Source organism: Eupeodes corollae, chromosome 1 (genome assembly GCF_945859685.1).
Source record: "Eupeodes corollae chromosome 1, idEupCoro1.1, whole genome shotgun sequence".
NCBI classification, from domain to species: Eukaryota; Metazoa; Arthropoda; class Insecta; order Diptera; family Syrphidae; genus Eupeodes; species Eupeodes corollae.
In genome coordinates, this window is record NC_079147.1 from 76,624,670 (window position 1) to 76,641,934 (window position 17,265).

Consider the following 17,265-nt stretch of genomic DNA (forward strand, 5'->3'; position numbering starts at 1 on the left):
TATCATTTGAATTTCGCGGCTTTCTACAAAGCGCTACAGAGCTCGTATCTGGCAATAATATACATCATTTGAAAGGTCTTGACATAGCCTACAAAACGACACTATCCATGATTAGTTTGGATATTGCGTTCAAGAGGTACAGACGTGTAAACATGGAGTTTCCTAACGCCGAAATTCGCGCTATTTTAAAGTTTTCCCTCGTTAAAGGCAAATCCGCTAGAGAAACGTCCCGTGAGATTGTGTTTCGGGGGATGGTACTCTATCATTTGAACCGCGGAGTAATGGTTTCAACGATTCACAGCTGGTTAAAACGACACCATGGATAAGCCAGTGGAAGACCGGTTACGATGATATCTGACATCGCCCAGAAAATGGAAAACCATCACGGGTGCCGCATGATTTAAAGAAAAAAAAAACTTCTGAACCACATCAACGGAAACGGAACGAGCTCGACCGATTTTTGAAGCGGATGGTGACTGGCGACGAAGAATGGATCACATACGACAATATCAAGCGAATACGGTCGTGGTCGAAGGCCGGTGAATCGTCCCAACAGTGACCAAGCCCGTGTTTGATGGGATTGGAAGGGAATCAGAAACTATGAGCTGCTCCCATATGACCAGACGCTTAATTCTACCATCTAACGGATCCACCATACAGCCCGGGCAAAGTGCCAAGTGAATACCACTTGTTCCTGTCCGTGGCGAATGCCCTAGGTGCTGTTAAGTTGAACTCAAAAGAGGGTTGTGGAAAGTGGCTGTCTGAGTTCTTCGCAAATAAAAAGGGGGGATTCTACGAGGGGGTGATTATGAAGTTGCCTTCTAGATGGAAGGCAAAACGGCGGATATTTGAACTAAATCCGATCACTGTAACTCTTTTTATGAAGCATCGAATAAAGAGCAAAAGAGCGGAAGAGAGATATTTTCCAACTTTTATGTCTTGAAGATGTTACACCGACATACTTCAACCCGGTGCCAACAATCTATTTGATGATTTCGATGTACGACATAAAACAAAACAAAAGAAGATGTTGGAAAACATTGATGAATCTAATCTTAAAGGAAATAACGAAAGAAATGATGGCGTTTTAGTTACAGAAATTGGAATGTGGGGACGTAGGATATGAAGGTCCGCAAAGTGCCAGATTCCTCTAATTAGAGAGAGAATTTATGCGGTACAGGATAGATATCCTAGGGTTAAGAGAAGTGCGATAGTTGGGATCGGGCAAATACAATTCACCGACACGTAACACTTTACTGCTCTACTCTGGTCATGATCCAGGAAACGCTCGAGAAGCTGGAGTTGGGTTACTCCTTACAAAAACGGCAACCAGAAGCCATATTTCGTGGGAGCCCTTAGGGGAAAGGCTTATCAAAGCTAGATTTCAGAGAAGAGTACGACCCGTCACAATTATACAGTGTAACGCACCGACGGAGCTCGCATCTGGTGAAGAGAAAGAATGTTTTTATAGTCAAGTAGGATCCGCCTACAACAACACTCCCCGCGGAGATATAATTTTGGTTATGGGAGACCTCAATGCTAAAGCCGGCAATAGCAATGATAATGGTGAGAGGTTCATTGACTTCTGCAACGCCAATAGCCTTGTGATTGGTGGCACTATGTTTGAACAAAAACTCTGTCATAAAATTAGCTGGGTGTCGACGGACAGGCAAGCGTCTTCCAAACAAATTGGCCACTTCGCGATTAGTCAACGCTTTATGAGCAGTCTCTTGGATGTACGAAACAGAAGAGGCGCCAACATGGGACTTGCCCGTGGCCACCACTTAATAATAGCTACCCTAAGATTGCGTACAGTTCGAAGATCCAACGGAAAAACACGAGCCCCCAAATTCAACATCGCCAGACTAAAGGATTCCACGAACCATCAACAATATAGGAACCACCTGTCACACGAAATGTGAACAATCAGCAGCATAGTACATGACGACATCGAACATTATTGGAATGCTGTGAAAACATGTTTTCATTTCAGGTGCTGACAGAATAGTCAGTCGGAAAAAAGGAAGCAACAACACTTGGCTTTGAGAAGAATCTTGGGCAAGGATCAACGAACGAAAACAGTTAAGGGCTCCAATAACTGGTGCACAAGAGGAAGAAAGAAACGAGCTGGAGTCCTTGTATCGCAGGAAAAAGAGAGAGAGGTTGGCCGCAGTGTGCGTGCGCAGTGCGTAACTACATCAACGCATTGGCGCAAGAAGTAGATGATGCTGCAAACAGGTGCGACAGCAGGAACGTTTACAGAATAACCCAAGAGCTGACCGTTACACACAGCTCAAAGCAACACCTGGTTAAAGAAGTAGACGGCACTGTGATATGTTCGGTGGATGAGCAAATCAGAAAGTGGAAAGAACACTTTTTCTCGGTTTTAAACCGTGCGTTGGCAAACAACGAGCAGCCGATATCTTCTGAAGCGCCTAAAGAAGCTAATCCCCGCATCCGCACCGCACTTCCCAGTAAAGATGAGATGCCGCAATTAAAGCACTTAAGAACAACAAAGTGATAGGACTTGTTGGAATTCCCTCAGAGATTTTACAAGCAGCGCCAACGTCATTTTCCTTCCCCGAAGAGTGGAAGAAGGGAATTATCGTCAAGCTCCCAAAAAAGAAGATCTTACAAACCAAAACTAGAGAGGAATTTGCGTTCTACCAGCCGTTGCCAAAATAGTAGCAAAAGCCATACTGGAACGCATCAAAGAACCCCTTGAGGCCACACTCGATGCCGATCAAGCAGGATTCCGCGTCAAGCAGTGCTGTATTCTGTCGGCAATATTGTTTTTGTTTGTGATAATAATAAGCGATGTACTGCGCGCAGTTTTGTCAGGTAGCGGAGGGATCCAATGGACTCTGACATCCTATTTAAATCACTTACATTACGCGGACAATGTGTGATTACTCTCTCATAGGATCATGGATCTCCATCAAATGACAACAACTGCGGAGAGAGAAGCAGAAGCCGTGGGCCTGAAAATTAAGTCTGGCAAAACAAAAATGATCAGCTACGGAACCCGACCATCCTGTCAAATAAATATTTTCTCGCAACCGGTAAAAAAATTGGAGAGCTTTCCATCGAAGGTGGAACCGAACAAGACGTCATCTGCCGTATGGGCAAAGCAAAAGCGGAGTTCGGTATGCTGTCAAAAATTTGGAGGAATAACTCTATCAGCTATCTATCGGTATGCTGTCAAAAATTTGGAGGAATAACTCTATCAGCTTAAGAACAAAGCTACGACTGTTTTGCACAAATGTCGAATCTGTGCTTCTTTATGGGTGCAGCACTTGGAAGGTTACTTCAGAAAGCTGCAAACCTTCGTAAATAGATGTCTTCGTAACATCCTAAGGATTTTCTGGCCAAACCGTATTTCAAATGAGGTCCTTCTTAGAAGGACAGGTCAGGAACCTATAGAATCTATAAGAGGACGTAAGTGGCATTGGATTGGACATACGCTTCGAAAAGGTAACGACTACATTGCAGGCCAAGCAATCCAGTGGAATACGCTCACACAAGAAGGAAGAAGAGCTGGACGACCGAGAAGCAAATGGCGCAGGACAGTCGAGGAGGAATCAGCGTCACTAGGAAAGAGTTGGAGGAAGCAGAAGTAGAGAAAGTAGAGGCCCTATGCCCCTTAAGGGGTTCCCAACGGAATTAACTAGTCCGAGCACCTAAAGTAAAAGTAAGAAAATTGTAATAAGCCAAACAAAACAGCTGGAAATGGTTTTATTACTTAAGAAGTTGGGTGTTTTCAATAACGTCGAAAATCTCCGTTAGTACAATCGTCTTTCTGTTTTTAATCCATTAATGAACACACTGACTCCGCAGAACGTGTGTAAAACCTGCTTAGGTACGATTTTAAATAATCAAAAAAATTGTAAACATCAGACAAAAATCAGAAATAGAATCAGAAAGATACAAAAGTAAAACATTGTACGAAATTTCTTAATATTTTAAAGAGCTCCGACCTCCATAAAGAATTTTCTTCCAAACCTGAATTCTTATTCGATCGCAAATCTGACTCTATGAACAAGTCTAACGCAGATCTAAGTTAGGCAGACGCTTATAAAAACACCTGTTTTCTGTTAGCCTGATTACAAGTTTTGACGACTTCAATTGGTCACCAAGATCATGGTTAATTTTTGTTTTACTAAGGGGATATATACAAAAGAATGTGATTAAGTAAATAGTCAACTACCTCCACACGGATTAAACCCCAACATTTTTAAAGATGTTGAAAATCACATCAGAAGAATCGCATTGCTCCAAATCTTACTGATGGCGAAGAACCCTTCTAATGAAGTAAAATCTTCATCAAAAATATATCGCTGTAGATTTTAATTTAGCTTTAATTTCGAAATCGAAAAATTAATAACCCTGAAATATGAAAACCAATAGAGTTGGTTATGAATCATTTTATCATTTGTAATGCAATTCAATTCATCTTAACCCAATCAAATATGTATGTCTACAAATGCATGCTTATAGAGAACACTTAGGTTTTAGTGCGAGACCAATTCACTGATTTCTAATGAGGCAAAATAAATAATACCTGAAAAATTCACACCCATCAAAGAATTCATAGAAAATATTATTTATGGCAGAAATAAAAATTGGAACTTTAAATTACTTTCTTCGCTGTTTTCATTTGCATCCAACGTTGCTGTAGGAGTTGTTGAAGTTGATGGTGTTGTTATTGTAGAACCGAAAGCTTTAACATCAGCAGCTGGAGTTGTTTCTCTTTTAGTATTTGTTTCAACTGATGTTGTTTGTTGCTGTTTTGAATCAACTGCTGCTATTGTTGACGTTGTTGTTATTACTTCTTTTTTATTGTTGTTGTTATTTTTAGAAGTTTCTTTGGCTTTTGATTTCAGTCTATTTGTTGTTGAATTACAAGGATCGATGAATTTCTCAGTAGCTTTAGCCTTATTATTCTCATTTTGGTTGGTAGCCTTGTTTGTATTATTATTTTCACTTTTCATCAAATCTGCCTTTTGTTTCTTTTGACTTTCTTTCAGGCGTTTGCTATTTCTTTTCGTTTTCTTTGATGTTGGTTTAGTAGTTGTTGTTGATGTTGTAGTTGCCATATTTTGTGTTGCTATAACAGAAGGCGGCGGTGATGGCGTTGTTTGGATTTTGTTATGCTTGGCGGCGATGACTTTTTCTTCATCTGCTGGAGCAACAACTTTTGCAGGTGATGGTCCTTCTTCCACCATCGTCCGCTCGGACGATTCAATTTTTAGTGGTTGTTGTTGTTGTTCTTCTTCTTCTTCATTTGATTGTGATTCCCTTTGTTGTTGTTGTTGTTGTTGTAAAGGTGCAGAGATATCTGAAAATTTGATTTTGACATTAATCATATGAGTTTTCTCATAGAATTTATGTTTTCATACTTCCTTCGATGCTTGATGTTATTGGAGTTACTTCTGCTTCTATTTCGTCATCATCAACACTTCTTCTTGTTGTTGTCTTCTCAGTTTGAGGTTCATTTGGTGTAGTAACAATGGAACTTATGGATGATGGTGATGGAGATTGAACGGGCTCTTCGTCTTCATAAAGCTCTTCACTAGGCCTTTTGATTTCGATTTCATCTTCGACTGCCTCTTCTTCTTCTTCTTCTTTAAGTTCTTCTTCTTCTTTGTTAGGCTCAATCGATTCAACTGAAACAATAAAGTTGTATGATTGAGTCACTTTAATTTGTTTGTGTAGTGCGCGAAATAAGGATCAGGTAGAGAAATATTGTGTTTTTGTTTAATTACCGTGATCTAGAACTGCTGGTGATGCATCCGTTATATCTTCTTCGATTTGTTCTGTGATTTCTTCGATATTGCTTTGTTTTTGTGGAACGACATCGTCCGCTTGGGCATCTTCTACTTCCTCCTTCTCCTCATGTTGTTTGATTACTTCATAAATTGGTTGTTTGGACTCATCGATGGATGTGGATGATGGGGTGGTGGCGATTGAAGATGTACCATCAGCAGCATCTGGTGGCTCATTGTTGGTGTATTTTTTCTCCATAATATTCTCTTTTGTTTCGGGATGGATTATGGGGATAGCATGTTTGCGGGGTTTTGTAACGTGTGTATCGTTTAATGTGGAGGTCATGACATGGCCATAAGGCTGTTGTCCCAACAATGGTGGCTGACAAAATGTCGGAAAGTATTGCACTTGCAATTGTTGGGCGGCGGCAGATGTTGTCGGTGTCATTATGTTGGGCGGTGGTTGTGTTATAACGCTTTGACGCAAGGCAGTTGCCTGTGGCGGCATTGTATACACTGGACACCCCTGTGGCAAGCATTGCCGTTGTTGTGGTGCCGCAGATGCGACTGCTGGTGTTTGCGGGTATTGCGGTTGGGTCTGATAGTAATTTGGGGGAGGAGCACAAAATTGCGTGGTATTGGGCACGTTATTGGAATATTGTTGTATGAAAGGTGGTACGGTCAAGAAATGAGCTGGCCTTCCGGGGGCCCATTGTTGATGGTGTTGTTGGAACTGTTGTTGATTTGCAAAATGTGATTGAATTTGCTGCGCTGGACGATGCTGATGTTGTTGATGCTGCTGTTGTTGTTGATGCTGCTGTTGTTGTTGTTGATGCTGCTGATGTTGTTGTTGTTGCTGTTGGTGTTGTTGCTGCTGTTGTTGTTGTTGCTGCTGCTGTTGAATAAGAGTGGGTTGTGCAGCGAGTTGTTGTTGTTGATGCGGCGGCATCGCCGCCGTCGCTTGTTGAAGTCCATTTTGATGTTGGACACTTTGCAAATTGGTAAAATAATTCTGGCGGTGGTGGTCTTCTTGTGACCAGTACATATGACGTTGTTTACGCAACCTTTTATTTTCGTTTTTTTTTTTAGAGAAATGTAGAAAATTGTAGATATTATGTTTTTTAAAATTGTTTGTTATTTAAGATGGACTATAAAATTATTATTTTTTATTAAAAAACGAGTTTAAATTATAAGAAATAAAAATGCAAAACTGAAAAATATAACAAAATAAATAAATATCAGAATTTGGATTTGATTAAGTGGGTTGGTGACACAAACTCTATAAATATAGCATCATTTTAAAGTGACCAAGATGAGGTTCTTTTTTGATAATTTTGTTGGTGATTAAAAAATTGAGTAAACTTCAAAAATTTGAAACACTTTTCTTTCTAATTTTAAGTGTCAAAGATTTTTAATTTTTTGAAATATTTTAAAACTTCTTACTTTCATCTTGTCAGATATAATTGTTTGTGAAACATTTAAAAATCAATCAAAAAAAATCTTTCTAACGTAAAGTGATATTTTAGAAGTCTACAAACATTTTAAAGTCTTAAAATGATCTACGCAATCATAGTTGGAAGAACTACCAGTTCACTTCAAAATAAATTGGTATCTCTGGCACAGATTTATTCATGACAATTGACGGTATTCGAATGATCCATGGAAAACAAACTGCAAATCAAATTTTCAAAAATATTGCAATTGTTTCGGTGCATGAGTTGATACATTTAAACAATCTGGTTCAATAAATTAGTCGACAAAAACAATGTGTCTATCTCTTATGAGATGAAACTTGAGAGAATTAAGTAAACCGATAATGAATTTGATTCAAAATAAGACTTCCTTTGATTGATAAAAAACCATAAGTGAAAGTGGAATAGTAAGTACTTCACGTTAAAAGTGAAAACAGAGATATCACCCCGCCTCAAGTGCTCATTCACGATCCTTGAATCTATATCTTTAACGTTTGATATAAAGGTCTTAAGTCAAAAGCTGGTCACACAGACTCAATGAACTTTTGATTTCAACGATCAAAATAAATATGAATTTGTCTGTCTTATTGTTTAAAGACTAAATTATTATGATATTGAACAGTTGTTCTGGACTCAAGTTGTTAGTATTAAATGAAAGAGAGATAAAAAGACCGTTACATCAAAACAAAAGCCTAAAATTCAGAGAACTTTTAAATCTTAACCCAAAGATATAATTTAGTATATGTATCTTCAAACATGGAAATTTAGATGGTTAAAATTATTGTTGAACTGATTTTTCTCGATTGTATTATCAAATATAAAAATCAAATCTGTTTTACAACACTCGTCCTTATTGAAGGGCCTGTCGCTCTTCGCCCTCGAAGACATTTCTTAACGTAAAATTTTTGTCATAAATTTTACTTCAATTTGAGTGCCAATATTTAAAAAATAAATTAAATTCAGGGTGATATCAATGGGGCTTTCGTTAGTATTGAGGCAGAAGCGGCAAAAATGGGTTTAACGGTTAATGGGGGCAAACCAAAGTCGTCAAGAAAGGATATACAACATCGACATCTTGGTCAAAACGTCACCATCGACAGACGTAACTTTGAGGAAGTCAAGGACTTCGTCTACCTAGGCTCCGCTGTAAACGCAGAAAACAACACCAGCGTTTGAATCAAACGGAGATTTACTCTTGCTAACCCCTGTTTCTTTGGGCTAAGAAAGCAATTGAGTTGAAAGGTCCTCTTTCAAGGGACCAAAGTGTCGATATTCGAATCCACATCTACAGGAGAGCGCAGTAGAGGAAGACCGCGAATCAGGTGTCGCGCCTAGTGGAAAGTGACCTCATCGAACTTGGAGCGCGAAACTGGAGACATCTAGCTAGAGACTGAGCTAGATGGAGAAGTTTGTTGGTTGAGGCCCTAGTTCACACAGAACTGTAAATTTATCCGTAGCGAAGTATGATTTTGGAAGTAAACAAATACAAACTCTTTACTGCAGATAAAAGTTGAAACAGAATCCAACTGCGGATAGAAATTTGACTTTTATTAGTCTCTGAATATAAATGATGGTACAATAAAAAAAACTCTTGTATATTTTGAAGGCATGTTCATAAAGTATGATAGGTATTTTTAATATATTCAGTGAGAGCTTACGTCTTTAGCTTTTGTCTGCACTCTTTGTGCTTTCATGTAACTATGGTAAACGAATTCAAAAACCATATTGACAGCATTTTTATGCGAAAAACGCTGTATTTGTATAACGTTGGGTGTCATAGAAAGCTGTGTAATCTCAATAACTTGAAAATGTCATTAAACTTGGTGTTTCTCAATGGGAATTTTTGAAAATTTGCAAAAAATATATTGTTAATTATCATGCCAACTATTGTGTGATGTTTATCGTCACTTTTTGTATTTTCATTTCTAACCGCCAAAGATAAAACTATAATATCAAAATGTTTGTTCAATGTCTGATATTTTTGCAAATCAGCTGCGTAATAAACCCAATTTTGTCCAAGGGAAGAGAGTGAAGACTCCATTTTATCCACAGGGAACATAACGTTCCTCCGCCCCAAAGTTTCAATAGCTCCAGCAAATTTTAATGTTTTTTTAGAATAGATAGAAGGTCCCATTCATCTCTTAATTTTCTTCGTATTTGTTTTTTTTTTTGAGTTTTTATTTTCATTTTGTAACAAAACATAACTACACCGAAAGTTTTTGACTTCAATTTGCTTAGTTATCAATGGAAATTAATAGCAGACGTTACCTACTTAGCTATCGAGCAAACGTTTAAACGATTTCACTTTAAGATTATCGTCTTACGTGAAGTGAGACTATCGTCGAAACGCTATCGTCTAACTATTATCGTTTTACGGAATGACCCCTCAGCATTTTCATGAGAAAAAAAGCGACATTTTGTATAATGTTGGGTGTCAAAGATAGCTGTGTAATCTCTCCTAATTCAAGACGTTTTTTAAGCAGAAACATATAGTCTCTTAGCTGTCTAATTTTAGTAATCCATGCTTTCATGATTAACGTGACAAAAATCCATGTTTTCAATTTTTGTTTAGTCCTACCAAATTGTTTAACGTCTCAACTACAGTACGAATACCTTTTAGAATAAAAGCTAAAGAGTATCTTGGCAAGTCTTCAAAAAAAGATAAAGTCTTCTCGTTCGTTACTTAGTATAACATCGATCTTTGATTTCTCTGCGCTTTATTTGTATTTTTTTTTTATAGTTTATATTGTAAAATTAAATAAAAATATAGTTTCGATTTTGTGAACAGATTGGACGAATTTGTTTATGTATACAGAAATAAAAACAAGACCCGTATTTATAAAGAAAACATAATTAAAATTATTTATTTCACCTCTCGTGTTTAGGAAAACTAAACCATGGAATAAGAATTTTCCCAACTCAAACTAAAGGCAAAGAAATATTTCTATTCCGTTGTGTAGTTTTCCTAAACCAGGATCTGAAATAGTTAATTTTAACTATGTTTTCTTTATAAATACGGGTAAAGATGTAATATACGTTTGCTTAGTTTGTAAAAAGTTAGTGTCAACAAATAACTCGCCATTTTTGAATTGAAACCAAAATTGATAGTTTTCAAAACAAGAAAAATGAAACAGCGGCCCTAGTGCAACCATTATCTTCTGAATTCTGAAATCAAAAATCTGCTGTTAATTGAAAATTATTCAATGATTAAAACCATTGATAGATATAACTGGACAAAATTAAATTAATATCTTGAGTTGTCAGTTATAGCTATCATTGGTTTTCATCATTGAAACCAATCATTGAAATTTGTTTGAAAGGTTGGTTATAACTTTCATTGAAAATTACTGTCATTGGACACAAGTTTCCTAATCATTTCTTGAACATTTATTTATAGAAATTAACCTGACTGGTGTAAATGCAAAGAAAACAGACCGCTGTCAATTGAACAATTTTGTTTCAATGTATGAAATCAATCGTTTATTGAAAACGATTTCGCTATCGAAAAACTAAAAATGAATTAATAGAAAAGTTTTGGGTTAAGTAATGTAGTTTTTTAGTAGAAAAAGAATAATTCTATTTTGACACCAAAAATTACAAATTTTACTCTCTTGATCTCGAAATAAAATGATCAATGGTAAAAAACAAGGAAAGCAATAAATGTCACCTTATACACAAATTGGGAAAAGAGCTAGCCAAATACTAAGCTCGAACGCAAACCCCAGCATAGTGAAATAGAGCGTAGATCACATTATGGCTTGGGGAAGTATTGTATCGGTATCCTGGAGGATACATGGAGTTATTATTTAAAGTTCCTAATATAGACAAGAAAACTTTTCAAATGTAATAAATAACGAACCACGGGTCTAGTGATACCTAGTTCAATATTGGTATTGCTTTTTTCATGTCCTGCAACTCGTCCAAACTTGAGTGCTAGGCTTGAAAACTTGAGATCAGTTTAAGCCAGACTTAAATAAAAAAAATATCATTTGGAAGAAGAGAGACTAATTTCTTCTGAGTCGGAACAACTTGGATTTTGTTTTTTAAATACTTTTTTTTACATCTGATCGTAATCCGAGATAGTTTTTAAGTAAAGGAATGAATAAACAAAAATAGGTGGTGAACTAGGGACGAGAGACTTAAAACTCGCTACCACTTTTGTGCCCGATTAATACCAGCAAGAGGAGTGGTGGAGGGGGAAGAAGTCCTAGAGTTTTTATCATGAAAGCGGTTGGATAATTTGACAAGCACTTTAAATGAAAAGAATTACTCTTGCAGGATTTGCCAATTCATCGCGAAAAGCCCTACTTGTAAATAAAAGCTTTTAGTTAGCACAGAAAAGGATTCGACCAAGACTTCTGATATGACAATCTTCAAACAGCAAACTGCTTAACTCAAAAATTCCAAATGGCACCAACAAAATGAATGTTTCGGGTCAACATATTTTTGATTTTTAAAATTTATTTTGAACTCTTCGACTTATAGAAAAAGTTAAATATTATCTCCATTGAATTCCATACTATGCTACATATTTGAAAAACAATGAAGAAAATCCAATTTAAATACAATTTGTAATGTGAAGTTACGAGGTCTGCTTATGAGGCTGAATATATGCAGAACAAGTAAAAATTGGACCCGAGCTACTCTGCACATGAAACAAATCTAAAAAGTAAACTAAATTGATATTTTTTTGGCGTATTCTATAATAGAATAAAATAAATTAGGTGCTGAAACAGTGCATTGAGAACTAGAGCTTAGTAAGTCAACAGTCCCTGTGTGCGAATAATGTTGGCAGGGATGGAGTTGACCTACAGTTTTAAGCCAAAGCCGAACTCTTGGAGAATTAGTCAATTCCTTACAAGATGCAGTACCCATGAATAAAAAAAACTTCAGATGGCATAGGCAGGGATTGAACCCAAGATTTCTGGCATGACATTAAGAATGAATATTTCTATATTCTTGTGAACTTGGAACTAAATTCTATAATTCAATTCTAAAATAACACGAAAAGTGTTTGTTCTATTTAAGTTTTAACTTTTTACTAGACTATTTGACATGGAGCCAAAAGCTTGTTGGTCTCCTAACTCTCTTTAAGATTACTATTACCGCGTTTACAAGGAGAATTGAAACCGAATTGAATCAGGATTTAGCGCCGTATAGACTGGATCGCATCGAAATAAGATTACTCGATTCAATCCCACTGAACGAGGTGAATCGAATCGAACATTTTTTGTAAACCTGAATCGGGAAACCGAGTTATTGGTGTGTGAGGTTTTGCTTGTTTACGTGTCATAAGTTTTTTTTCTCTTGTTTGTTTAATTGAATTTAATTTGGCGCGTCCTTTGTGTTGAGAGCATTGTTATAAAATTTGAAATTTATTTGTAAAGTATTCACCTAAATGTCATTTCGATTCCATTTGAATTCGATTCCTCGATTCAGTGCCACCACATACCTGGATCGAAATCTCAATTCGATTCCTCGATCTCCTCTTATAACCAGGGTATAGTTAGCTAAAATGTATTTAGCAGCAGTAACAGTTGTAGACGTGAACTTATTCGAAAAACCTCAATCAGCCAGCTGTGGTGTCGTAATGCGTATAGCATGCGTTCCGTAAACTATTTGGCTCAGTGACGACCCAACAATAGCAAAGTTTTTCAATTGATAGGAACGAACGAAAGACTATGTATCTCAAACAAAAGAATCTGATAAGCAATTGGCACCCATGAAGTCAAACATATGCAATTCCTTTTGTCAGGTAAGCCCCTTTTAGTATTCAAACCCTCCCAATGGACATAAACCATGAACATTTGCTTACATGTTAATTCAAGAATTCACTTAATATCTACAATTTATGTTTATTATCTCGATAATGAGTCATCAGCACAGTTAAACCAATTTAAAAAGTGTATTTATTGCCAATTTGTTATGTCCTATCAAGAATCTAGATTTTCTCATGAAAAATTACTTGATTCAATCTGAAATGTTTGCTATTTCTTTAAATTGTCAACACTTTCAAAGAAAATATTAAATTTCGGGACTCAAACCCTCCTTCCCCTCCTCTCCAATAAACTCATTAATAAAATAAAACACTATAAACATAAACATTTGTTTAGGCTTTAAATTTGTATGCGCTAAGTAAACTAGTTCAGTTTTATAGGCACCACCTTCCTCTCTGGTCTAGTTTCTACTAAAACTTTATCAAAAACAATAAAACAGAAATATGTTTACAAATTCAATAACCTCATGAATCATCATTGTTTAACAGAAAAAATCAAACAAAAAAACTAAATATTTGCGCTCAAAACATCTCTAACCTACTCTACTACTTGTACCCTCGCTTTTTGAATGAGTAACCTTCAAGATAAACATAAACCTATATTCTGCTACGTCAGCAAACAAAAACCTACGTAGGTATACAAATAAATAATAAAAAGAACTAAAAGATAATAAATGCGATACAAAAAAAAAAGAAATAAACAAAACAAATACCAGATAACAGAACTTCCTTGGAACTAAATTCTTAAATTGGCAATATCATCGTTATTGTAAGGTTTTATTTCTTCTTTCGTTGGTCTTGATACCAACAGAAGACCAAGATGCCGGATTCAAAAAAAATACCACCAAGAGAAAGTTCTGAGAATGTCTGTTAGGTTTAATGCTGGCTGGGTTTATCTCTCTGCGCACGCAGCACACTTCATAATGTAATGAATTCTTCATATTGCAACAATGACGTCGCGTCTTCATAGTCGTCGTCGTTTCAAGCAACAATTACGACCAGACCAAGGCAACGGAGTCGATGGCTATAACTACGGTGTTATGACTACAAAAACAACTACGACGTCAGTTTAGTTGATCATTGGAAAGTTCTTTCCTTCTCGGTGGACTTGATTATTATTATTACCAAGAGAACTTGTTTCGCAGAAGCGTCCCACTTTTTTTTATTTTATTTTTGCTTAGCTTCTTTTGCTAAAACACAATCTAGCACACCGAGGCCGACAACGACAACAGTGAACAGAAACTTACATAAGGAAACTCAAACTGCGTCTGCTGCACTCACAAAATGCACCACAATTTAAAGCAGCAACAAGTGTTGGAGGGAGTTCTCATCTTAGTGTAAAGAAGGTAAAAACTTCCACATACACACCTTCTCTAACCACTCCTGCCTCTTCTACTTGTTATTTCCCATACCCGTACCCTTGCCATTAACAAAATAATTGAGACAGGGTGAATGAATTCGCAAAAATGAAAAATAAAAACTCAACGAACGCGCCCTGGCCACCCAACCGCGCGCCCCCTCATCAACCCAACCAAACAGAATCTTCTTCCTTTGTCATTGTCACTTGTGGAAGAAGCACGAATATAATTCGCTTTCCTGACTTACCAACCCTCTCCTGTTCCTGTCCTGTCCACCACCACTACACCATCATGTACCCTACCCTACGTTTATTAATAATAATAAAAGAAAAAAAAGAAGACCTGATGACGACGACGACGGCGACGAGAGTGAAGACGGCGGCGATGAGCGTGTGCTTATCAAAGATTCTTTTTTTTTTTTGTTTTTTGATTCACACACGAGCAATGAAATTAATTTAAACAAAAAAAAAACAAAAGAAAAATTCATCATAAATCAAAACATTTGAACCAACAAAATAGAAAAATTATAGAAAATTTAATAATTTCATTTTCCAATTCCTGTTTTTAACTACATACTATAAAAAGCAAGATATCAATCTTCCTGCCACAAGATAAAAGTAGACTTACAACTTTTTATTTTGGGATCAGGAATTCAGGATTCAGTTTCAGATGCGGGACTCACCTTTTATTTGTGGTTCTTTCTGTTTTTGATTGTTATTGGTAGTTGGTTTTGGTTATTAGTATTTTTGCCTCTATTGTTGGAAAATCAATTTCAATTGGAATTTTCTTCTTTTCTTTTCTTCGGCGAAGCGATGCGATGCGAGCAAGAGACAAATAAGACAACAAAGAAGAAACTCAAGTTCTTTATAAAATAAAAGGAAAAGCCCAAAATATTCAAATAAGTCAAAATAAAATTGTATAAATTATGTTCCGCGCGACACTTGATGGAATTATTTTTTTTTTTTTTTGAAATTTTAAGTAAAATACAAATTCAAAAACTAAAAAAACGAAGAAAATTAAAAAAACAAACTTAAAAACAAAACAAAATTAAATTAAATAAAAGAAATTCGTGAAGGCGTTGTCTGTCACCACCGACAAGTCGTAGTCTTTTCTTTTTGGTTTTTCTTGTCGTCGTCTGCCTCCTCGTTGTGGGCCGACGTTTTTTTTTTGTTGGTGGATATAAAAGATTTTGAAATCACACAATTAAAAAAGTTTCTTTCTTTCTTTTTTATTATTCAATTGATTTTGATTTTGTTGAGTTATTGATTTTGTTGTTGGTTTTTTGTTTTTACCAATGAAAAATTTGAATTATTGTTTGTAATTATTCAATCGAACGAACGGTATTAGTTGCAAAAATAAATGACAAATTTGTTTGTCAATTCTAGAAACAGAGCACACAGCGTCCTCTCAACTCGTAAGAGTAAAAGACACTAACGATTAACGACAACGAAACGAATAAGAAAAGAAACGAAGCAACGAATGTGTATTTGGTTACCTGATGGCAAAGGAAGAAAAGAGAAAGATAGTTGATCGAAATATGGCTGACTTTATTCTATTACAATCGCAACGAAATGTACTAACACAGAAAATGGAGTAGATTAAAGGATGATGTTTTTGAGGGCTTGCTTAGATTGTTTTTATTGTTCTTTGTCGAAAGTCTTCAGAAACAGCAGCAGATAATTTCCTTTTAAATTTTTTTTTTTTTTATTATTTTAAATTCGCAGTTTAATGGCCTATTGTAATACCACATCAATCTTTTTTTTATTAGCGAAAACTAAAAGGGTTTTGTATACCCTTGTGTAATTAGGAAAAGAGGGAAAAGTTAGATAGGAGGTGGCGGTGTACATTGATTTTTAATTTCTGAACATTGCAATGACAGGAAAAGATAGAGCGTGGCAAGGCGTTTCACATTCGAGTAGTACGGCTAAAAAAAGAATCTCTGTACTTCATAATACGGCCGAAGTTGGGCTCAAGGGTAAACTGATGGGCATTCCTATAAGTGCCTGTATTACGGTTAAATTGTTTAATTGGGGGAATGCAACTGGATATTTCACTAGAGCGTAGACCGTTAAAATAACGGTGACGTAAACGAGTTGGTGATGTTAATGTCACCAATCATTTTCAAAGCTCTTTTTTGAATACCGTCCAAGAGGGTTAAATAAGTTACTGGAGCACCAGCCCAGAGATGAGAGTTATATTCAAGTTTCGGACGTATATAGGTATTGTAGATTGTAGCCAGATCAGACTGAGAGACAAATTTCTTGCAACGTCTCAAAAAACCTAGACATCTTGCGGCATTTTTGGCAACATTGCGTATGTGATCGCTTACAAAAGGTGGTTGCTGATGCACAATCCGAGGATGTCAAAATTTTCCGTTTCGTTGATGCAAGTGCCACTCATAGATAGGGGCAAAGAGGGTTTATCTCGCTTTATCGATGCAAGACACCATTGCGTTTTCGAAGCATTAAATTCCACGCGGTTTTTTATTCCCCATTGTAGAATGCTGTGTAGGTCGGAATTTAATGAGCTAATCATATTTTGCCGTTGCAGTTCCACATCCGAAGAGGAGGGTTGTGAGCCTGAAAACGAATATGCAAAGCTAAGAGTGCTATCGTCAGCGAAACAATGTATTGGATTAGAAGTAGCAACCAGGAGATCATTTATAAAAATGAGGAAGAGGGTCGGAGATAAAACGAAGCCCTTGGGCACACCACATTTATTTTATGAGTTTCAGACTTGAATCGGTCCAAAACAACTCGTATTAAAAGTTCGAAAGAAAATTTCTTATCCAACGAAAAAGAGATTCGTCGATACCGAAAGCACGTATTTTCGATAAGAGAGCAAGATGCCAGACTTTATCAAATGAATTTGAAATATTAAGTGCGATAATCTCA

General features: G+C 36.4%; 1 protein-coding gene across 4 annotated transcripts in view; it reads right to left on the bottom strand.

Moving 5' to 3' along the window:
- LOC129943078 (shootin-1) overlaps positions 1–17,265 on the bottom strand; it is a 109,202-nt gene that overhangs the window by 81,718 nt on the left and 10,219 nt on the right. The window contains exons 1-5 of one of the 4 annotated variants that reach the window (XM_056052294.1): positions 15,664–15,805; positions 15,054–15,369; positions 5,766–6,829; positions 5,400–5,666; positions 4,640–5,338 (exon numbers count right to left, since the gene is read on the bottom strand). In XM_056052294.1, coding sequence (XP_055908269.1) covers positions 4,640–5,338; positions 5,400–5,666; positions 5,766–6,810 — 2,011 coding nt within the window. In that variant the 5' untranslated portion in view covers positions 6,811–6,829; positions 15,054–15,369; positions 15,664–15,805. Of the gene's footprint in view, positions 1–4,639; positions 5,339–5,399; positions 5,667–5,765; positions 6,830–15,053; positions 15,809–17,265 lie in introns of those variants that run through there. The other 3 variants (XM_056052295.1, XM_056052293.1, XM_056052296.1) reach the window with 3 other exon arrangements.